This window comes from Cetorhinus maximus, chromosome 23, assembly GCF_964194155.1.
Source record: "Cetorhinus maximus chromosome 23, sCetMax3.hap1.1, whole genome shotgun sequence".
In the NCBI taxonomy this organism is placed as follows: domain Eukaryota; kingdom Metazoa; phylum Chordata; class Chondrichthyes; order Lamniformes; family Cetorhinidae; genus Cetorhinus; species Cetorhinus maximus.
Genome location: NC_135901.1, coordinates 5,538,760 through 5,562,898, shown reverse-complemented (window position 1 = coordinate 5,562,898; position 24,139 = coordinate 5,538,760). Strand labels below are relative to the sequence as shown.

The 24,139-nt window shown below is 45.2% G+C and overlaps 2 protein-coding genes across 2 annotated transcripts in view; one reads left to right on the top strand and one right to left on the bottom strand.

The window, feature by feature from the left end:
• LOC144697739 (uncharacterized) overlaps positions 1-24,139 on the bottom strand; it is an 88,235-nt gene that overhangs the window by 54,769 nt on the left and 9,327 nt on the right. The window contains exon 5 of the mRNA XM_078569746.1: positions 15,462-15,614. Within this exon, the coding sequence (XP_078425872.1) occupies positions 15,462-15,614 (153 nt within the window). The remainder of the gene's footprint in view (positions 1-15,461; positions 15,615-24,139) is intronic.
• LOC144698176 (uncharacterized) lies at positions 7,023-11,260 on the top strand. The gene is made up of 2 exons (XM_078570123.1): positions 7,023-7,071; positions 9,474-11,260. The coding sequence occupies exon 2, from the start codon at positions 9,577-9,579 to the stop codon at positions 10,612-10,614; it is 1,038 nt and encodes a 345-aa protein (XP_078426249.1). The 5' UTR covers positions 7,023-7,071; positions 9,474-9,576; the 3' UTR covers positions 10,615-11,260.

Genomic DNA, 24,139 nt, shown 5'->3' with positions numbered 1-24,139 from the left:
CATCACATTCTCCCCATCAACCCTGCCAGACCCCTCATGATTTTGAATACACTTCCAGCCCACTGAAACACCAGTTCTTCACACTGAGGAGAGGCCATTCACCTGCTCTGAGTGTGGGAAGGGATTCACTCGTCATCCCACCTACTGGCACACCAGGTAGTTCACAAGTAACTATCGTGATTGGATTTTGCTGTTAATCACAAACAGAACTGAACTATGTTCATTGGGGTCTGTTTCTGCTAATGTTAATAAACTCCAGCCCAGTTATAGGGCATAGTATTGTGGATAAAATTCAAATCAGCAGCTTTGTGTTAAATACAGTGTATTGAGTCTTTTTAGTATCTCTGAGACAAGTTAGTTCCTTTTGAAGGGTTCTCCCTCTCCCCTGTCTCCTCCATCCTCATCGCCAACAAGTGTGAGAAGCTCATGGAGTTTCTTTGTCACTAAGATTGAAACAATTTGATCAGCTGCCTCTGCTGCCTCCCTCCCTTCCACTAGATCACCAGTCCAATTAACCTTGAATGTTCCCCCCTCGCCCTGAACGTGCATCTTTCTGTAGTTTCTCTCTCATGTCCCCTCGTTCCTTCTCAGCACTTAGCTTTGCCATGAGATCCATCTCCTGCTACCCCAGCCCTATTTTCACTCATCTGTTGATCTCCAACCTTCCCATGTTCATTAACATTGTTAACAGTTCTCTCTCTTCAGGCACTGCTCCTCTCTCCTTCAAATCTGACATTATCACCCCCTCCTCAATAAAATCAACCATTTATCCCACCATCCTTGCAAACCACTTTAAGCTCCCTTTCCCCTTCTAAGTCCTGAAATGTGTTGACACCTCCCAAATCCTGCCCATCTTTTTGGAATTCCATTTTTGAATCTGAACATATGAAATAGGAGCAGAAGTAGGCCATTTGGCCCCTCGACACATAAGATTTCTGCCTCTGCCACATTATCGAAGTAGCTCTTCTCATTGTCCCAAACTGCATCCAATGTAACCAAGGTAAACTCTCCCTCATTGTCCTTTGTCCTTCTTGGCCCATCTACAGTCTTTGACACCATTGACCAAACCATCCTTAGGGATGGTGAATAAATGCTGGCCTAGCCACATCCCATGAATGAATTAAAACAAAAATTCCTTCAATGCCTCTTCACTGTTGTCCAGCTGGGTGGGACTGATCCCTGATTCCTTTCTTATCAAATTGTAGCAAGAGGATCAGCTGCAGTAGCTGTGATTATTTGAGGTTTTTTTTAACAAACTGACTAACTGGGAAAATGATCATGTGTCACTAGACATTAACATAAAAATGTTCCATTATCGGTCTCACATTGACTGTCTCTTACAGACCAAGTCCTTCTAAATATATCACCGCTCCTGGATTAGATCAACAGGGATAAGTGAAGACGGTATAGTCCACAACCCAATCTAATAGCAGTAAAAATATCTGAAAATTCCCATTAAAATGCAAGGCATTGCATAGCAACTGTGTCTTCTGTGACTTATTGAAACAGTCATTACACAGATTGGCCAAAAGCTCCATTATTGCAGGATGCGGATGGTAGAATATGGAGCTTGTTCTTTCTTATTTTTCAACACCGACATTAGCGGAATCTCACCCCCACTTCCCTAGAATCAAACGAAGATTAAGTGAGTTCGATCTCTAATGGCGGACGCAGTACCCACAATACCATATGGCTCAGAAACCGCTCTATCTGCCGCGGTTTGGCCGGGTGGGTGCGCATGTTCGGACGGTCCTGGTCTCTTTGTTTGAGGTTGTTCCCGGAGAGAAGCCGGAAGCGGCGGATAGTGAGAGTGGAGAATGTTCATTGTTTAATATTCGGCTCTGGGGCCGCACTCGGGATTTGTAAACCCCGCCCCCCTGCCCGGGGTTTATTCACCTGACCGTTCACAATGCCCGGTTGATTGACGGCGGAGCTAGACCAATAGGAAGAGGGGGCGGGGTTGGAGGCATGAGGATCGACGGCTGATCCTCCAACCAATTGGAGTGAATGAGGGGCGGGGCTGAGTCCAGATCAGCTCATTGGCTGAAACTCTGCATCATTTTGAAATGGGCAATGGGAGATGTCACAGAGCTGGAAGCAGGCAGCCTGGAGTATTGTGTGCAGTTTTCGTCTCCTTACCGAAGAAAGGATATACTTGCCACAGAGGAAGTGTCTGCAAAGCTTCACCAGCCTGATTCCTGGGATGGCAGGATTGTTGTATGAGGAGAGTTTTGGGTCGACTAGGGCTGTATTCACTAGAGTTCAGAAGAATGAGAGGGGACGTCATTGAAACGTATAAAATTCGGACAGAAGTGTACAGACTGGATGCAGGGATGATGTTTCCCCTAGCTGGGTTTGGAGGGATGGGTGGTGGGGGGCGTTTGGAACAAGGGGTCAGTCTCAGGATATGGTGCAGGCTATTTAGGACTGAGTTGAGGAGAAATTTCTTTGCTCAGTGCATGGTGAACCTGCGGAATTGTCTACCACAAAAGGCTGTGGAGGCCAAACCGCTGAATAGATTTCTAGACATGAAAGGCATCAAGGGATTTGGGGAAAGAGGGGGAGTATGATGTTGAGGTAGAGGGTCAGCCATGATCATTTGAATGGAAGAGCAGGCTTGAGGGGCCAAATGGCCTACTCCTGCTCCTATTTTCTATGTTTCTATGTGTCTTCAGGTCATGAACTCTCTCCTCCATCCTCACCCCTCTTTTATCCTCCTTTTTAAATTTAATTTTATTTATATATATATATATTTCTTTTCTCACTGATTTCTATTATTATTTTTGAAATTTGTTTCTATTCATTGTTTATTTTCCACCTTTAAGCCTATTTCGATCCCCTCCCCCATACCTCACCCCCACTAGGGCCATCTGTCACTGCTCATCCTGCTTTCCACCCTTAATGTCACCATTAGCACATCCTTTAGCTCATATCACCATCGTCAACACCCCTTTGACCGTTTATTTATGACATCTTTTGCAGTCTCTCCTTTGCCTCCACCGATCACTGGCCCTCTATCCAGTTTCACCTGTCCCACCCCCTTTAACAGCTTATATTTCACTACATTTCTACTTCTCTTTAGTTCTGATGAAGAGTCATATGGACTCGAAATGTTAACTAGTCTTTCTCTCCACAGATGCTGTCAGACCTGCTGAGTTTTTCCAGCAATTTTTGCTTTTGTTCCTGGGTAACCACCCCTTCAATTGTCTGTCTCTGGACACCACTCGCAATGCGCATGCGCACCGATATAGATGGAGCAGCCATATTGAACATGCTCCAGCTCACAATGCCTGTGTGATTGATGGCAGCTCCAGGCCAGTGGGAGGAAGGAGCGGGATGGAGAACCGATCGGGAACAGCAGGCCCCCCATCCAATCGGAGTGAGTGAGGGGCGTGGCTGAGCACGGATCTCCCTCATTTGTTGAACAGAGTCACATAGAGTTATACAGTACAGAAACAGGCCCTTTGGCCTATTGGGACTGTGCCGGCCATCAAGCACCTGTCTATTCTAAACCCATATTCCACCACCTGGCCCGTAGCCCTGTATGCTATGGCTTTTCAAGTGCTCATCTAAATACTTCTTAAATGTTGTGAGGGTTCCTGCCTCTACCAACCCCTCAGGCAGCGTGTTCCAGATTCCTACCACCCTCTGGGTGAAATTATTTTCCTCAAATCCCCTCTAAACTTCCTGCCCCTAACCTTAATTCCATGCCCCCTATTATTGACACTTCCGCTAATTATGCCCATCATAATTTTGTAAGCCTCTAATATGTTACCCCTCAGCCTTCTCTGCTCTAAGGGAAACAACCCTAGCCTATCCAATCTCTCTTCATAGTTGAAACGGTCCAGCCCAGGCAACATCCTGGTGAATCTGCCCTGCACCCTCTCCAGTGCAATCACATCCTTCCTGTAGTGTGGCAACCAGAACTGCACTCAGTACTCCAGCTGTGGCCTAACTAGTGTTTTATACAGCTCCAACATAACCTCTCTGCTCTTATATTCTACGCCTCAGCTAATAAAGGCAAATATCCCATATACCTTCTTAACCACTTTATCTACCTGTGCTGCTGCTTTCAGGGGTCTATGGACATGTACACCAAGGTCACTCTGATCCTCTGTACTTCCTAGGGTCCTACCATTCATTATGTATTCCCTAGCCATGTTAGTCCTCTCAACATGCATCACCTCACATTTCTTAGGGTTAAATTCCATTTTCCACTGCTCTGCCCATCTTACCAGCCCATCTATATCATCCTGTAATCTAAGGCTTTCCTCCTCACTGTTTACAACACCACCAATTTTTATGTCATCTGTGAACTTACTGGCCACTGAAACTCTGCATCATTTTGAAAGCTGATTTTGTCTCAAACTCCACGAGAAAACTTGATGAAACCCTTTGGGTGTGGAGCAAACATTTCAGCAATTGTTACTGAAATGGATTTATTCACAAGGAATGAAATAAATCTACTTAATTAGAAAACCATATGTACCATTTAACAACACTAGATATACCTCTGCCCTATATTAATTTATTGGCCCCTGGGTAACCGCCCCTTTAATTGTGAATATTAAGAAAGAGGCCATCCTTTGTCAGACAAATAAATGTGTCAAGCTGGGAAAGCAAAAGATGTCAATGTTTTTAAGAGGGAGAGAGACCTGGGCCAAACTTTCCATGGAGCTTATTTGTCACTAAGATTGAGACAATCCGATCAGCTGCCTCTGCTGCTTCCCTCCCTTCCACTGACTCACTGGGCCAAACTGCCTCTAAAGAGCCCCCTTGCTGCAGGCCTGAATCTGCTTTTTTCTTTAGCTTCTCTCCAATCTTCCCTCATGCTTCTCAGAACTTATCTTTTCCATAAAACCCACCTCCTCAATTCCTATTCCAATTGATCACCCAACCTTCCCATGTTCGCTGATATTGTTAACAGCTCTCTCTCTCTTCAGGTACTGTCCTTTCCTTTAAATCTGCCATAACTACTTATCCTCAAGAAAACAAGCCCTTGACCCCAATGTTCTTGCCAACTACCACTCTAATCAAAAACAAAATTACCTGGAAAAACTCAGCAGGTCTGGCAGCATCGGCGGAGAAGAAAAGAGTTGACGTTTCGAGTCCTCATGACCCTTCAGCAGAACTGAGTGAAGTTAGGAGAGGGGTGAAATATAAGCTGGTTTAAGGTCGGTTGGTGGGGGGGGGAGAAGTTGGGGGGGTTGTAGGGACAAGCAAGCAGTGATACAGATGATCAAAAGATGTTACAGACAAAGGAACAGGGAGGTGATAAAGGTGGTGATATTATCTAAGAGAATGTGATAATTAAGGATGGATGGCAGGACACTCAAAGTACAGCTCTAGTGGGGGTGGGATGGAAAGACTGACAGGGTATTATAGTTATAGATTTAAAAATAATGAAAATAGGTGGGAAAAGAAAAATCTATATAAATTATTGGAAAAAACAAAAGGGAGGGGGAAGAAACGGAAATGGAGGTGGGGATGGGGGAGGGAGTTTAAGATCTAAAGTTGTTGAATTCAATATTCAGCCCGGAAGGCTGTAAAGTGCCTAGTCGGAAGATGAGGTGCTGTTCCTCCAGTTTGCATTGGGCTTCACTGGAACAATGCAGCAAGCCAAGGACAGACATGTGGGCAAGAGAGCAGGGTGGAGTGTTAAAATGGCAAGCGACAGGGAGGTTTGGGTCTTTCTTGCGGACAGACCGCAGGTGTTCTGCAAAGCGGTCGCCCAGTTTGCGTTTGGTCTCTCCAATGTAGAGGAGACCGCATTGGGAGTAACTAATGCAGTAGACTAAGTTAGAGGAAATGCAAGTGAAATGCTGCTTCACTTGAAAGGAGTGTTTGGGCCCTTGGACGGTGAGGAAAGAGGAAGTGAAGGGGCAGGTGTTGCATCTTCTGCGTGGGCATGGGGAGGTGCCATAGGTGGGGGTTGAGGAGTAGGGGGTAATGGAGGAGTGGACCAGGGTGTCTCTCTCCAATGAAGAGTCATAGTGGGTTTGAAACATTATCTCTTGTTTCTCTCTCCACAGATGCTGCCAGAGTTGCTGAGTTTTTCCAGTATTTTCTGTTTTTATTTCAGATTTCCAACATCTGCAATATTTTGCTTTTATTTTAATGATCAATGGACTCTGGGTCTCTAATGGCATCCATATTACCCACAGTCCCAAACATCTCAGAAACCGCTCTATCTGCCGCGGGTTGGCCAGGTGAATTGTGCATGCTCGGAGGGTCCTGGTCTCTTTGAGGTTGTTCATAGAATCACACAGTGCAGAAGAGGCCCTTCGGCTCTTCAAGTCTGCACCAACACGTGAGAAACACCTGACCTACCTACCTAATCCCATTTACCCACACTTGGCCCATAGCCTTGAATGTTATGATCTGCCAAGTGCTCATCCAGGTACTTTTTAAAGGATGTGAGGCAACCCTCCTTCAACGCCCTCTCCCAGGCAGCGTATTCTCCACCCTCTGGGTAAAAAAGTTTTTCTTCACATCCTCCCTAAACCTCCTGCCCCTCACCTTGAACTTGTGTCCCCTTGTGACTGACCCTTCAACTAAGGGGAACAGCTGCTCCCTATCCACCCTGTCCGTGCCCCTCATCATCTTGTACACCTCGATCAGGTCGCCCCTCAGTCTTCTCTGCTCCAACGAAAACAACCCAAGTCTATCCAACCTCTCTTCATAACTTAAATGTTAATAAAGGCAAGTATCCCATATGCCTTCTTAACCACCTTATCTACCTATCCGGCGGATAGTGAGAGTGGAGAATGTTCATTGTTTAATATTCGGATCTGGGGCCGCATTCGGAATTTGTAAACCCCGCCCCCCTGCCCGGGGTTTATTAACCCGCTCCCGACAGTGAACTCTCACCTGACAGCTCACAATGCCCGGCTGATTGACAGCAGTTCCGGGCCAATAGGAAGAGAGAGGCGGGACTAGAGGACCGAGCGGGTGCGGTTTGCCCTCCAACCAATTGGAGTGATAGAGGGGCGGGGCTAGGCTGCGACTGAAGCATGCGCAGTACTAGAACCGGAGCTGGAAGAAGGAGCGGTCGAGTTGAGATCACGAAGGGTGAGAAATGAAGCCGGCGGCTGGAGATTGTGAACCGGGGGGGAGCCTGGAAACTGGAAACCACGCACGAGCTCGGAGGCCTGGTAGAGATTGTGAACCGGGGGGGGGAGCCTGGAAACCACTCGCGAGCTCGGAGGGCGGGTGGAGATTGTGAACCGGGGGTGAGCCTGGAAACCACGCGCGAGCTCGGAGGGCGGGTGGAGATTGTGAACCGGGGGGGAGCCTGGACACCGCGCGCGAGCTCGGAGGGCGGGTGGAGATTGTGAATCGGGGGAGCCTGGAAACCGCGCGCGAGCTCGGAGGGCGGGTGCAGATTGTGAACCGGGGGGAGCCTGGAAACCGCGCGCGAGCTTGGAGGGCGGGGAGACGGTACCCCAGTGGTAATGCCACTGGGCTCGGGACATGGGTTCAAGTCCCAACATCGGACTATGGGTTATTGTCCTTGTGAGTGCAGCACAGTTTTACCTGAATGATACCTGGACTCCAAGAGTCAGTTAATAATTTATAAAACTATCAAATTATCGTAAAACCCATCTGGTTCACTAATGTCCCTTTAGGGAAGGAAATCTGCCGTCCTTACCAAGTCCGGCCTACATGTGACTCCAGACCCACAGTGATGTGGTTCACTCTGAAACGGCCCAGCAAGCCACACAGCTCCAGGGCTATTTAGGGATGGGCAATGCCCACATCCCATCATAGAATAAAAAAACACATGGTGCGTGCAGGACTGGAAACCCTGGTAAGAGGCCTGCCTTATGCAGGCAACTGCCTATTGTCATCTTGAGAGGGGAAGGTGGAGTGAATGGGTAGTGATGTTGGTGAGGGAATTGTCATTTGTGGCAGAAAACTCCAAACTTGTCAAGCTTTGTGTCAACGATTGTTTCCTCATTTCACTGTGAAAGACATGGCTACAATTTTTAGACCATGCTCGACCTCACTTCCCCAGATTCAGACAAAGATTCAGTCAGTTCCAAAGAAGAGTCATAGTCCTAGACTCTGGGGGCATAGTGTAAACATGAGAGCCAGACCTTCCAGGAGTGAAGTCAGCAAATACTTCTACACACAAAGGGAGGTAGAAGTTAGGAACTCTGTTCCACAAACAGCAGTTGATGCGAGATTAAATTTAAATCTGACAGGGACGAGGGACTAAACGGCCAACTTCTAGAATTATAGAAACTTGCAGCACAGAAAGAGCCCATTCAACCCTTTATGCTTGTGCTGTTTCTTTGAAAGAGCAATCATGTTTAGCCCCAGACACCCACTTTCTGTTTGTAATCCATATGTTCCTCATTCTCAAATCCCTGTCAACTTCCTTTTAAAATTCCTTCTAGAGTCAGGTCCCAGCACCTTTTCAGGTAGAGAGTTCCAGATCCTGACAACTCTCTGTTGGTGCAGAAACTGCTGAACTTGATGTTGAGTCTGGAAGTTTGTAAAATGCCAGATCGAAAGATGAGCTGCTGTTCCTAGAGCTCCCATTGAGCTTCATTGGAACAGTTCAGGAGGCCAAGGACAGAGATGTCAGAGTAGGAGTGGGGCGGAGAATTAAAATGACAAGTGACTGGAAGCTCAGGGTCAAGCTCACAGGCTGAACAGAGGTTATTCCCCAAAGTGATCACACAATCTGTGTTTGATCTTCCCCATGTCGAGCAGACCACATGATGAGCACTGAATACAGTAACTAAATTGAAAACAATTACAAGTAAATGACTTTGTTGTAGGCCGAAGAAATATACTTTATTTGAAGAGTAAAGGTTACAAAGTAATTTCCAGAATATTAAACCTTCAGTCCAGTTACAGTGATTTTTAACATCAGCAGAAACAAACCCAAACTATCAGAATGAACAAGGTTCAGTACTGAGTGTGATCAACGGCAACAATAACAGCAGAATCCAACCCCTGGAGTCAATGCTGAACTCGCTGGTGTATCAGACAGTTGGATGATGGATTAAATCCCTTCTCACACATGGAGCAGGTTTCCGGCCTGTCCCCAGTGTGAACTCGCTGCTGTGTGTCTTGGAGCTGGTGGCTTCCCCATGCTCCAGCTGCTCTTGTCTTTTCAGGTGGTGGGGGTCATGGGTTTGGGAGATTCTGTCAAAATTCTGGTTGAGCTGCAGATCTATGAAATCCATCTCCTTTTCCCCTCCTCCACCTCTCACTCTCTCTTCTCCCATAGAGGCCAGAATCTCGTGTAGGCCCAGACCGGGAGGCAGATTCCCTTCCCTGAAGGACGTTAGTGAACCAGTTGGGTTTTTATGACAATCTGACAGTTTTCATGGTCACATTTTCCTCGTGTCAGCCCCACAAATTACCGGATTCGTTCAGCTCAATTTCACAATCTGTCTTTCTGTTTTTGTGGGTTCTCTTTCATATTTCTTTGTTTCTGTTTTAAATTCACGTTACAGAGTATGAGAAGGATTTGCAGTCAGGAAGGTCAAACCAAAATCAGATCAAAATCTGCCAGAGTCTATCGATTCATCAGGACCTGAAGATCATCAGCCTTTGAACATGGAAGCAAAAAGCACCGTTTACACCAGGGAGAAACCGTGGAAATGTGGGGACTGTGGGAAGGGATTCAGATCCCCGTCTAATCTGGAAACTCATCGACGCAGTCACACTGGGGAGAGGCCGTTCATCTGCTCCGTGTGTGGGAAGGGATTCACTCAGTTAATCTGCCTTCAGAGACACCAGCGACTTCACACTGGGGAGAGGCCTTTCACCTGCTCCACGTGTGGAAAAGGATTCACTCGCTCATCCCACCTGCTGGAACACCAGCAAGTTCACACTGACAAGAGAGAGTTTAAATGCCCCGACTGTGAAAAGAGCTTTAAAAACCCACATGGACTGAGGGAGCACCAGCGCATTCACACTGCGTATGCACCATTCAGCTGCTCACAGTGTGGGAAGAAGCTCAGGACATCATCCCGCCTTCTGAAACACCTGCGAGTTCACACTGACGAGAGGCCGTTTAAATGTCCAGACTGTGGGAAGTGCTTCAAAAGTTCTGGGCATCAACAATGTCATCAACGTATTCACACTGATGAGAGACCGTTCAGGTGCTTTCACTGCGGGACTGGGTTCAGGCAACCATCTCATCTCACTGCACACCAGCGCACCCACACTGGGGAGAGGCCGTTCACCTGCTCTGAGTGTGGGAAGAAATTCACTCAGAAACCCCACCTGCTGAGACACCAGCGAGTTCACACTGACGAGAGACCATTTAAATGTCCAGACTGTGGAAAGTGCTTTAAAAGTTCTGGGGATCTGCAATACCACCAACGTATTCACACTGATGAGAAACCATTCAGATGCTCTCACTGTGGGACTGGGTTCAGGCAATCATTTCATCTCACTGCACACCAGCGAATTCACACTGGGGAGAGGCCGTTCACCTGCTCTGAGTGTGGGAAGGGATTCACTCAGTCATCCAACCTGCTGATACACCAGCAAGTTCACACTGGGTTGAAGTCGTTCACCTGCTCCAAGTGTGGGAAGGGATTCACTCGCTTATCCTACCTAGTGACACACCAGCGAGTTCACAAGTGATTACAGGGGTTGGATTCTGCTGTTATTGCTGCTGTTAATCACATCCTGGACTGAATCATGTTCATTCTGAAAGTTGGGGTTGATCTTGAATGTCAGTTGCCCAGTTTAGACTTAGCGTGTACCCACGCCATCTCTCAATCATGTGACTAGATCATCATGTCTGCAAACCTCGTTTTCAATGTACATCACTCAAATTGTATTGAACTAAAGATGAACAATGAGCAGATCATAGTGCAACCCTGCAGCTCTATATTGACTGGAGAAAGTCTGTTCTGTAACTCGAGGATGAAGCTTGGTAAGCTCTGAATGTTTGTAATTACAAGTAGGCTCAAGCTATTTGAGAGATGGGCTGTTCAAAACTGTTAACTTGTCAGATATTGAAGGAATTACTCTGAAAATAAACTCACCAATTGATAACCTCAGACTCTGCTCCCTGCTGTAATTAATACTCAGCATCCATTCGTGCTGATTTACGGTGAATTACTGAATATCCTGTGGAGTCTTTGTTCCTTGTTTTGTGAAATAGCTCTCCCCATTAGTGCTGAACTGCTGGATAACTCTGATTACATTTAGACACGTCTAGAAAGGGTCTGTGTGCCCACATTTCACTGTGATTTGTAAACAATAAACAATGTTCATGGCCTGACTTGTCGTCTGGTATCCGGGTGATTTGTGAAGAAAGATTTAATTCACTCACTCAGCACCTTGAGGGGAACCAGACTGAGGTTTAATGAACATAAAAAATAGGAGTAGGAAGAGGCCATTTGGCCCATTAAGTCTGCTCTGCTATTCGATATGATCATGGTTGATCTTCTACCTTAGATCCACACTCCCCATAAACCTTAATTCCCCTTGTACCCAAAACTCTGTCGACCTCAGTCTTAAATATAACTGGGAGCCAAGGATGCCTGGGATAGAAAGTTCCAAAGATTTACAACTGAGTGAAGAAATTCCTCCTCATCTCAGTCCTAAATGGTCGACCCCTTATTCTGAGACTGATCCCCGTGTTCTAAATTCACCAGATGGGAAACATTTTCTCAGCATCTACCCTGTCAGGCCATTTAAGAATGTTTCAGTTAGATCGCTCAATCTTCCAAACTCCATTCAATATAGGCCGAGTCTGCTCTATCTCTCCTCATGGGACAATCTCCTCATCCCAGGAACTAGCCTGGTGAACATTGGTTTCACTCCCTCTAGGGCAAGTGTGTCCTTCCTTAGGTAAGGAGACTAAACCCGCACACAGTACTCCAGGTGATGCCTCACCAATGCTCTGAGTAATTGTAGTAAGACATCTTTACTCTTATACTCCAATCCCTTTGTAATAAAAGCTGACAGACCATTTACCATTTGCTTGCTGTACCTGCATGTTAATTTTCTGTGATTCACGTACAAGAACAGCCAGGTCCCTCGGAATGTAAATATTTCCCAGTCTCTCACCATTCGAAAAATATTCTTTCTTATATTTTTCCTACCAAAGTGGATAACTTCACACTTCACCATGTTGTATTCCATCTGCCACGTTCTTACCCAACCTGTCTATATCCCTCTGCAGCCTCTTTGTGTCCTCCTCAACACTTACTTTCCCACCCAACATTGCATCGTTAGAAAACCTGGATACATTACACTCAGTCTCCTTATCTAAGTCATTGGTATCGATTGTAAATGGCTGAGGCACAACAACTGATCCTTGTGGTACCTGCTAGTCACAGCCTGCCAACCTAAAAATGTCCTGTTTATTCCCACTCTCTATTTTCTGACCATTAACCATTCCTCAGTCCATGCTCAGATACCCCCCAAACACCAGACCGAATTTTGTGTAATGACCTCTTGTGTGGCCCCTTATCAAATGCTTTTTGAAAATCCAAATACACAACATCTACTGATACCCTCATTATCCTCCTTACTTATTACATTTTCAAAAAGCTCTGAACAGATTTGTCAAACATGATCTCCCTTTCATAAATCCATATTGGCTCTGCTCAATCAGTTAATGATTTTCTAAATGCCCTGTTACCACATCCCTCACGATAGATTCCTACATTTTGTCAATTACTGATGTTAGACTGACTGATCTCTAGTTCCCCATTTTCTCTCTTCCTCCTTTTCAGAAAAGTGAGATTATGTTTGCTACCAAGGCTGGGAGAGACACTTTGGAAGGTATGGGGAGCTGGGACTTGTCCATGAGAGTAACCAAAGGTCTAGGTCCTGAAATAATTCAGAGTGACGATGTGTTAGTCATGGCTCAGTGGTTGCATTTTCATGTCTGAGTCAGGAGGTTGTGGGTTCAAATCCACATCCAGAAAGATGAGCATAAAATTCAGGCTGACATTCCACTGAGGGAGCACTGCACTGTCAGAAACAGACTGTCATAGATGGCACTGAGACAGAATGGACGGGTGTAAGAGATCCATTGACACTATTTCAAAGAGCCGGGGTTTCTCCCAGGAGTCTTGGTCAATATTAATCCCTCAATCAACATCTCTGAAACAGATTATCTGGGTATTATTAATTTGTTGTCTATGGGATCTTGCTGTGCATAAATTAGCTGCTGTATTTCCTACATTCCAACATTGTCTACACTTCAAAGGAATTTCATTGGCTGTAAAATGCTTTGGACATCCTGATGTCATGAAAGGCTCTGCAGAAATAAAAAATTTTCTTTAACAGAAGAGAAAAGGCCCAGAAATGGAACAGTCGAGAACAGGATTTCAATTAGTCTCCTCTTATCCTGGAGTAAACAAATACTCCACACACTGTGTGTTTGACGCCAAAGTGATTTATTTGACATTTAACCAGAATATTAAACTCCAGCCCTGTTACAGGGATTATTAACACCAGGAGGAATAAAACCCCCAAGAGCTGGATTTTCAAAGAGGGTTGGGAACCTGACACTGGATCAATTCCGGGTCCGCACTCTGCACCTGAACTGCATCGCTCTTGCAGCACTATTTTTAAATGTAAATAAGCTGTTTTGGCAGGAGGTGAGCTCAGCATCCAAACCGAGGCACCGGGGGCAAGGAGCTTCCTGTCTGATGCCAGCAGCAAAGGCAGAAGGCAGCCATTTTGGGGTTTGCTGCTGCTTTGCCGAGGGGAGCTAGCAGCTCATGAAATGACCAGGACAATAAAGACAATACAAGTGCGCACGGACATCAAGTCGAGGTACAGCGCTCAAACCGGAACAAGTCTATCCCTCAAATTCTACAAACAAAAACCAGATGAAAATTAACTTCCTTTTGACCTATGGTAACTCCAACAGCTGTGCACTAACATGCAGCAGACTATCTGACTTCATCCTGTAAGTAAGCCTGGGTACTTGATTTTAGTGTAGCCCAACCATTTTCTGGTTCATTTCATGTCATATTCATTGTAATAAGCTAACAATGTCAAAACACAATTTTCTGCTAACACTGAGATGAGAAGCCATTTTGATGATTTTAACCTTTTACAACAAACTTTCCCAAAACAGTATTACGAAGCAGTGACTGACGGGCAACAGATGATTGGTAGTTGCTTAGAAGTAGCTTCATGTTATCTCAATATTTGTCCATTAGCATTTATGAGAGAATTAAAGTGCTGTAACAGCTGGGAAAGAAATAGGATAAGCCTTGGACTTGCTCCCTATCAGGAACACACACTGTCCTTGATTGTTGAGTCTGTCTTAATGAATGTGCTCCTGAAAAAACATCAAGATGAGAGACACAGCTTAAAGGAAGGCAGTGTCCTAAGTTTAAGACAATGTGGCAAATTAGCTAAAACCAATGGAATTAACTCTTGTCACATTATTGACAAATCATAGACCAATTAGCCATTTCCAATAACTTGGCTAAGGTGGGCTTACAGCATCTTTTAAGTGTAAAAATGAAGATTTCGAGAAGCCACTTTGTTAGCATGTTATCTGTGTATCGAATGACGGAGGGTTATCCTCACTTCATGTCTTCAGCCTGATCAACCGAGGAAGGTTGTGAGAAGTCTGTTTAATTGTTAAAGTTAAACATTCTCCTCTTACTGTTAATTGAAACTTGATTTTTATTTTTCTAACTTGTGACCTTTCCACATTTTAATGGTTAATAAATCTTTTTAAAATGACCGTTTAAAGTGTTCATTCCTGCCCGATGTTCAGTCCTGTAGAACCTGATGATTTCATTCACAATTGGGGATTTATTGCAAACAACCTGTACATAAATCAATTTAGAATCCAGAAGAAAAGACTGAAAATCCCATTCTGTTCCAGACAGGCTCCTTAACAAGTTCTTTAATGAGATTAAGGTGCCGTTAATTGGTGGTGAGTGGGTTTCCTGTTTCCTCCCCTCCACTGGCACTTTGAAAATTACAAACTGTCTCAGAGGCAGCGGATCCAGTGCCTCCGACCGGGAAAGTAATTTTCAAATCGCACAAGTCCCGGTTCCCACCCCCATCAGAAAGTGAAAATCCAACCACAGTTATCAGAATGAACCTAGTTGAAACCTGGATGTGATTCATAACAGCAGAATCCAACCCCTGTTGTCATATGTGAAATTTCTGGTGTCTCTTCAAGTTAGATGAAAAAGTGAATCCCTTCCCACAGATGGGGCAGTTGAAAGGCCTCTCCCCAGTGTAAACTCGCTGGTGTCTGTGCAGGTTATGCGACCGAGTGAATCTCTTCCCACACACAGCAGGTGAACAGCCTCTTCCCAGTGTGAACTCGCTGGTGTTTCAGCAGATTTATTGGTCCTTTGAAACTCTTCTCACAGTCAGAGCATTTAAACAATCTCTGATCACTGTGAACAAGTTGATGTGTCAGCAGAGCAGATGACTGAGTGAAGCCTTTCCCACACAGAGCAGGTGAATGGCCTCTCCCCAGTGTGAACTCGCTGGTGGGTCCCCAGGTTAGATGAGCTCATGAATCCCTTCCCGCACACGGAACAGCTGAACGGCCTCAAGCCACTGTGAACACGCTGGTGTGTCAGAAGATTTGATAACTGCGTGAAACCCTTCCCACAATCGGTGCTGGTGAACGGCCTCTCCCCAGTGTGAATGCGCCAATGAATTTCCAGCTGGGATGGGGAAATGAATCCAGTTCCACAGTCCCCACATTTCCACGATTTCTCCGTGGTGCCGGTGCCCTTGTATCTCTCCAGATTGGATGATCAGTTGAATGCTTGTCCACACACACACACACACACACACAGAGAAAACACGTGTACGTGGAATTCACAACATCCCACGGTAAATGCTGTAATTTTTTTTTCAGGTTGTGTAACTAGGTAAAGCTCTTTGCACAGTCAGTGCACTGGAACACTCTCACCGGTGAGTGTGTCTCAGTGCTTTTCCAGTCATATAGATGAGTGATTTTTTTTTTTCTACAGTCAGAACAGGCAAACATTTCTCCTTCCACATTCAAAGGCCGGTGATATTCTGCTCCTGATGAATCAAGTGACTCTGTTAGATCTTGATGTGATGTTTTGTTTGAGTTACCAGTGTATAAATTCTCCCTTCTAATGCCCCTGTAAGCAGAGATTTCAAAAGTCCTCATTGTAAGCACGGCATAGAAATGAAGAACAGTTAATTTTAGTTCCTATGGAACATTTTTTCTCTCTTGTTCCCCCAAAGCTGCAAATCCCCGTCCCACACACTCTCCCCCCTCCCTGGGCTGAAATCTAAATAAAGTGTTGGATAATTCTCTGTATCCTTTTAATAAATTCTACAAATGGAGATCATGTTTTACAAGGGGCCATTTGTTAACAGTTTCCCAAACACAGATCAGATCCTCATTGATTTGAGCCCAAATTTATTTATTTTTTATAAATTAAGTCTTATTTCTTGTCCCTCCTCCCCCATCCTCTGATGTGAACCATCCTCCACTCGCTGACCCAGGATGGCGGCCGTTAACCTGGGCCTGTTCCCGGGAGGGAGAAGCCCCGCAGCTGCAAACCAGGAGCTGACAATTATTCCTCAGGGTTTGCGGATCCACAAAGTGTTTCCAAATCCTCCCCGTCCAGCCGCCAGCTCCATCGCTCCCTCCCCCCCCGGGCCTGTCACCGCGGGGTAAACACGGGGCCTGGGGCCTACCCCAGAAGTTGCTCCAGTTCCCAGTCCAGCCGCGGTTTCCAATCCTACCCTGTGCTCACAATCTCCTCCCGCCTCCCGAACCGCCCGCTCCTCCTCTCTGTCACCATGACTGTCACTGAGCATGCTCAGAGCGCACACCCACACTGCACCTGCGCACTGGACTCCTATAGTCATTGATAGGGGACTTTCTGCAACGCGGTTTGTTCTGGGTAAATAATCCGCCATTGATAGCTTGACTTGGGAACACAAAATTCAATGCATCGGCTTCCCAATCGAGATCGGGACCCTGGGCGCTGTTATGGCACGGCGGATGGTAAATGCCGAGCTGCTCAAATCACAGAGCGAAACCTGAAACAGCTGCCACTACCGTTTTGCAATTTGTATTTTATCTCGAGATGCGTGCCTTGAATTCAGTAGTAATAAGTCCACCCACAATTAGAGTTTTTTTAAAACTAAAATAAACATTCATTAACAGAATAAAAGATTTTAAGCACATTCATAGGTCTACAAATTACGATTATAATAACTCCTAACTCCCCTAATTAATCTAGCTCCCAGTTACACCTCTGTTAAGGCAACAGTGAAACAAAACATAAGTTTAACAGACCTTGGTAAAGCACACAAAACCTTGGGCAGTGATATTCAAAGTGAATTTTCTTAGCTTCGGTTCCTGTAGACAGCAAATGCATACAGGCTGGAGGCTTTTCACACTTGTGTTAGATCTTAGAATGCCTTCCCTCTTACATATAACCTCATCTCCTTTATACATGCTTCTCTCTTAATGTAAATTCCAATTCCCAATATTTCTTTGAAACTTTACTTTTAACTTTATTATAAATTTTTCATAGTACTCATATTATCAGTAACCTTTGGGAAAAATAAACACTGTATGACTTAGCTTCTTATGGCTAGGTGTAACATCTTACCATCTGTTTGAAGTTCAAACTAACCTAATTTATATAAAAATGCAAATGTTCCTCGCACCTCACATTCTAAAACTTCAGCCAGGTTTGTGTATTTAGCATTTCAAACCTAGCTTCCCTTTTGATCATTCAAAAGCTGCAGACCAGCTGTCTCCAATTCCATTAAATTCTCCCGCCCCCCCTCCCACCCCCCCACCACCACACACATCAACACAGAGAAACTAATCTAAACTCCACTATTAACCAACCTTTACAATATATCAAAATAATATTATGAAAAGTATTATATTTTCATGACAGCGCAATACACACAATAGGTACTTAAAGTATGTAGAAACCCGAATGTCTGGACCTTCCTCCATGATGCAATCTGTGCAATTCACCCCCACCTCCACCTGCAATGGCAGATTGGAAAAAGGTCGAAGTTGAAATTCACAAAGATCAATGCTGGTACAAACTGGTGGAAACAACCTGCTGAGTTATTTCATCACTTTCCGTTTTTATTTCAGATTTCCAGTATCCACAGTATTTTGCTTTTAATTCAGTGCTGGTACCTGTGTCAAGAAAGATATGCTGAAAAACTGACTTGAGGTAGATGAAATTGAATGTGTCTATGCAAAACATAAACTCCAGCACAGGTCAGTTGAACAGAAAGCTCTGTTTCTGGACTCGATATTCTCTGTAATTCAGTGTCATCTCCTACTGGTTGAACAGAATGCTCTGTTTCTGGATTTGATATTTTCTGTAATTCAGTGACATCTCCTACTGGCTCTTGATCAGCATGTTCCACATCCACCACTTGTACTGCACATGCTCAGAGTGCAACCGAGTGCTGAGTAATCGCACTGGGCTCCTGTGGTCACTGATGGGGCACATTCTGATTCATGGAAAATTATGGATTGTAACAGTGTCACTCAAAGCTTAATTTGTGAACAAAAATTTTCATCACCACATCGAGATTGGGCCTGTTTCTGTATCAAGTGGCACTTGCTTAGAAATAACACCTTCTCACTAATGCCAGGGTCACTCGGCTCCTGACCTCATTACAGCTGTGGTTCAAAATGGACAAAAGAGCTGAACTCCCGAGGTGAGGTGAGAGTGACTGCCAGGCAACATTTGACCAAGTGTGGCATCAAAGAGCTTTCGCAACACTGGAGTCAGTGGGAATCAGGGGGGAAACTCTATAATGGTTGGATTCATACCTAGCACAACGGAAGATGGTTGTGGTTGTTGGAGGTCAATCACCTCATTTCCACGACATTACTGCAGGAGTTCCTCAGGGTATTGTCCTAGGCCCAACCATCTTCAGCTGTTTCAGCAATGACCTTCCTCCCATCATAAGGTCAGAAGTGGGGATGTTCACTGGTGATTGCACAATGTTCAGCACCATTCACGACTCCTCAGCTACTGAAGCGATGCATGTCTAAATGCAGCAAGACCTGGACAATATCCAGGCTTGTACTGACAGGTGCCAAGTAACATTCGCAACACACAAGTGCCAGTCAATTACTATCTCCAGCAAGGGAGAATCTACCCATCACCCCTTGACATTCAGTGGCATTACCTTCACTAAATCCCCCACTATCAACATCCTGGGGGTTACCATTGAGCAGAAACAGAACTGGACCAGCCATATAAATACTGTGGCTCCAAGAGCAGGTCAGAGGCTGGGAATTCTGCCGCAAATAACTCACCTCCTGACTCTCCAAAGCCTGTCCACCATCTACAAGGCACAAGTCAAGAGTGTGATGGAATATTCTCCACTTGCCTGGATGGGTGCAGCTCCAACAACACTCAGGAAAGTTGACACCATCCAGGACAAATTAGCCCACTTGATTGGCACCCCATTCACAAACATTCACTCCCTCCACCAGCAACAAACAGAGGCAGCTGTGTGTACCATCTACAAGATGCACTGCAGGAACTCACCAAGGCTCCTTCGACAGCACCTTCTGAACCCACGACATCTCGATGGACAAGGGCAGCAGATAGATGGGAACACGACCCCCTGGAAGTTTGCCTCCAAACCACTCACCATCCTGACTTGGAAATATATCGCCATTCCTTCAGTTGCTGGATCAAAATCCTGGAGCTCCCTTCCTAACAGCACTGTGGGTGTACCTACACCACATGGACTGCTGCAGTTCCACCTTCTCAAGGGCAACTAGGTATGGGGAATCCAGCACCATGTGCGAGCGAGATCAGGAATAGGAGAATAGACTGGATGAATGCATGGCTGGAGAGATGATGTAGGAGGGAGGGATTTAGATTCCTGAGGCATGGAGATTGATTCTGGGAACGATGGGACATGTAAAAGCTGATTGGGTTGCACCCCAGCAGGACCAGGACCAGTATCCTCACAGGGGTATTTGCTAGTACTGTGGGGGAGGGTTTAAACTAGACTGGCAGGGGAATGGGAAACTGAGTGAGGAGACACAAGAAAGGGAAACAAAGATAGGAATGAAAGATAGAAAAGTAGAAAGCAAAAGTGGAAGGCAGAGGAAACAAGGGCTAGCAGCAAATAGGACCATAGTACAAAAAGAGATGTATAAAAAATGTTAAAAAGACAAGTCTAAAAGCACTGTATCTGAATGCATGGAGCATTCGCAATAAGGTAGATGGATTAACAGTGCAAATAAATGTAAACGGGTACGACATGACTGTGATTACAGAGACATGGCTGCAGGGTGACCGAGGCTGGGAACTGAATATCCAAGGGTACTCGATATTTAGGACAGACAAGCAAAAAGCATTGTTAGTTAAGGATGAAATCGGTGCAGTAGTGAGAGAGGATATTGGCTCAGAAAATCTAGATCTAGAATCAGTCGGGTGGAGCTAAGAAACAACAAAGGGCAGAAAACATTAGTGGGAGTTGTCTATAAGCCTCCAAACGGTAGTGATAAGGTAGGGGGCAGCGTTAAACAGGAAATTAGAGATGTATGTAAAAAGGGTGCTACGATAATCATGGGTGACTTTAAGCTGCATATAGACTGGGCAAACCAAATTAGCAATAATACTGTGGTGGATGAATTCCTGGAGTATACAAGATGTCTTTTAGACCAGAATGTCGAGGAACCGACTAGGGAACAGGCTATCCTATATTTGGTATTGTGCAATGAAGGAGAGTCATACGGAATCGAATTGTTAACTCTGTCTCTCTCCACAGGTGGTGTCAGACCTGCTGAGTTTGATCAGCATTTTCTGTTTTTATTTCAGATATCCAGCATCCGCAATATTTTGCTTTTACACTAGCATCATGAGGAAATCTTTTCAGTAACAAGTGTTAAGAATTTGGAATTCACTATCTGATGGATACAGGTTCGAGAGTAACCTTCAAACAGGAATTGGATAAATATTTGAAGGAGAAATGATGCAGGGATGAGTAAAGAATGGGGGAGTGGGACTAACTGGATAGCTCGTCGAATTTGTCAGCACAGATTCAATAGGCCAACCAGCCTCCTTCTCTGCTGTACTGTTAGGAGATCCTGTCATCTATAATAATATAATGATTCATAATAAACATGATGATAGAATCATGGAGCAGGGATGGTGGCCATTCAGCCCATTGTGCCTGTACCGTCCCTGAAAATGTTACCATTCTGTCCCACTCCCCTGCTCTTTTCCAATCGCCCTCTAAATCTTTCCTTATTAAATTAAAATCTAAATCACTTTTGAAAGTTATAACTAAATCTGCTTCTACCAGCCATTCAAACAATGACTTGCCAGTATTTAATTGGTGGAAATTTCTACACATCCACCAAACAGTCTGATAATTTACGAAGAGTGGAGAAGTCGAGAGACGTGGTGGTGAGGCAGAGCTGGGAGCTGTTAGTGTAAATGTGATAAGTGGCAGTGTTTTCAGATGATGTCATTGATTGGAACAGGTTAATGAGAAATAAGAGGAGGCCTTTGGGGACACGAGAGGTAACTGTGTGAGTTGAGAGGAAAGACATTGTGAGTGATACTCTGGCTATGATTAGAAAGAGAAAAATGGAACCAGGAGAGAGCAGCCCCACCCAGGGGACAGGGGAGAGGTGAAGGTGCAGAATGATGTGGTCAACATCAAATGCTGCAGACAGGTCGAGGACGAGAAGGGAGAGTTTATCTTTGTCACAGTCACATAGGATGTCATTTGTCACTTTGATAAGAGCTGTTTCAGTCCTGTGGCAGGGGCAGAAACATGATTGGAGGGATTCAGACATGGCGTTCTGGGAAAGATGGGCAGGAATTTGGGAGGTGGCAACACGTTCAAGGACTTTGGAGAGGACAGAGAGGCTGTAGATGGGGCAGTAGATGGAAGGAGAGTGGGGCCAAGGATTTGCTTTTTGAGACTCCTGCAGGATGTGGGAAATGAGGGACGCTTCCAGCGTCCATGGCGACCATGTGTGAGGAAGGTGTGTCCAAATGCAGCTTCTAGCGAATCGGGTTTCAGAGCTGGAGCTGCGGGTGGACTCATTGTGGAGCATCCGCGATGCTGAGCAAGTCATGGATGGCACGTTTAGCGAGGTGGTCACACCGCAGGTGAAGATTACACAGGCAGAATGACCATCAGGAACAGTAAAAGACTCAGGAAGGTAGTGCAGGAGTCCCCTGTGGTCATCCCCCTCTCTAACAGATATACCGCTTTGGATACTGTTGGGGGGGATGGCCTCTCGGGGGAAAGCAGCAACAGCCAAGTTCATGGCACCGTGGGTGGCTCTGCTGCTCAGAGGGGCAGGAGGAAAACAAGTGGCAGGGCTATTGTGATAGGGGATTCAATAGTTAGGGGCACAGACAGACGTTTCTGTGACCGCAAACGTGAATCAAGAATGGTATGTTGCCTCCCTGGTGCCAGGGTCCAGGATGTTACAGAGCGGCTGCGGGACATTCTGGGGAGGGAAGGTAAACAGCCAGTGGTCGTGGTACACATTGGTACCAACAACATAGGTAATAAGAGGGATGAGGGCCTGAAAGCAGAATCTAGGGAGCTCGGAAATAAATTTAAAAATAAGACCTCAAATGTAGTAATCTCAGGATAACTCCCTGTTCCACCTGCTAGCAAGAGCAGGAATAAGAGGATAGGCCAAATGAATACGTGGCTGGAGAGATGGTGTAGTTGGGAGGGATTCAGATTCTTGAGGCACTGGGACTGGTTCTGGGGAAGGTGGGACGTGTATAAACCGGACAGGCTGCACCCAGGCAGAGCTGGGACCAGTGTCCTTGTGGGAGCTTTTGCTAGTTCTGTTGGGGAGTATTTAAACTAGTGTGGCAGGGGGATGGGATCCCAGGAGTAGGATCAGATAGGTCAGATTCAGATCAGAAAAGTGGAGGTAGAACATTAGCTAGGGACGTTGTGATAGACATGGAGTTACAGGAGAAGCAAAGTTTACAAAGTGTCCAGCAAGGGAAATTGACTGGGTTAAACTGTTTAAACTTCAATGCAAGGAGTATTACAAACAAGGTAGATGAGTTAAGGGCACAGGTAGACACATGGCAGCAGGATGTCATTGCTATAACGGAGACCTGGCTAAAGGAGGGACAAAGCTGGCAGCTTAATATCCCTGGTTATAGAGTCTTCAGACACGATAGAGTAGGAGATTAAAAAAGGATGGGGGAGGGGTGCAGGTAGCACTAATGGTTAAAGAATCAATTCCAATTGTGAGAAGGGATGAAACACTTAATGGATCAACAAACGAGGCTTTATGGATTGAGCTTAGAAATAAAAAAGGGGCAGTCACACTACTGGGAGTATACTACAGACCCCCAAATAGTGAAAGGGAGATAGAAGAACAAATATGTAGGCAAATTTCTGCTTGTAAGAACAAGAGGGCAATAATAGTCGGAGACTTCAATTATCCTAATATCAACTGGGATTCAAACAATATAATGGGAACTGAGGGAGAAAACTTCATGCAATGTGTCCAAGAAAATTTTTTTAACCAATTAGTGATAAACCCAATGAGAGGAGATGCAATTCTAGACTTAGTCTTGGGGAATGAAGAAGGGCAAGTGGGTGAAGTGACAGTTGGTGACCATATCAGGGACAGTGATCACAATTCAGTTAGATTTAGCATTACCATGGAAAAGAACAGAGATACAGAGATAAGGCAGGAGCAAAAGTCTTGAACTGGGGGAAGGCAAATTTTGCAGAAATGAAAAGGGACTTGGTTGAGGTGGACTGAACAGCACTGCTGGAGGATAAAACAGTGGAAAACCAGTGGGAAGCACTAAAAAGCGAGATCCTAATTGTACAAAGTAGACATGTCCCCTACAAAAATAAGAGTGGTACTGCCAAATCTAGACCACCCTGGTTGTCTAGGGGAATACAGGGGAAGATCAAACAGAAAAAGGAAGTGTACGATAGGCACAAAGAAGTAAGCACTGCAGATAGCCTAGACGAAGTAAAAAAGGAAATAAGGAAATCAAAGAGAAGGCATGAAAAAAGATTAGCAAGTAAAGTTAAAGATAACCCAAAGATGTTTTACCAATACATTAATGCTAAAAGGTTAGTTAAGGAAAAAGTGGGACCTATCAGAGATGAAGATGGAAACTTGTGTGTGGATGCAGAGGCTGTG

Bases quoted from the DNA above. Each gene is read 5' to 3' on its own strand.
- LOC144698176 (XM_078570123.1), top strand. From the start codon at position 9,577: ATGGAAGCAAAAAGCACCGTTTACACCAGGGAGAAACCGTGGAAATGT.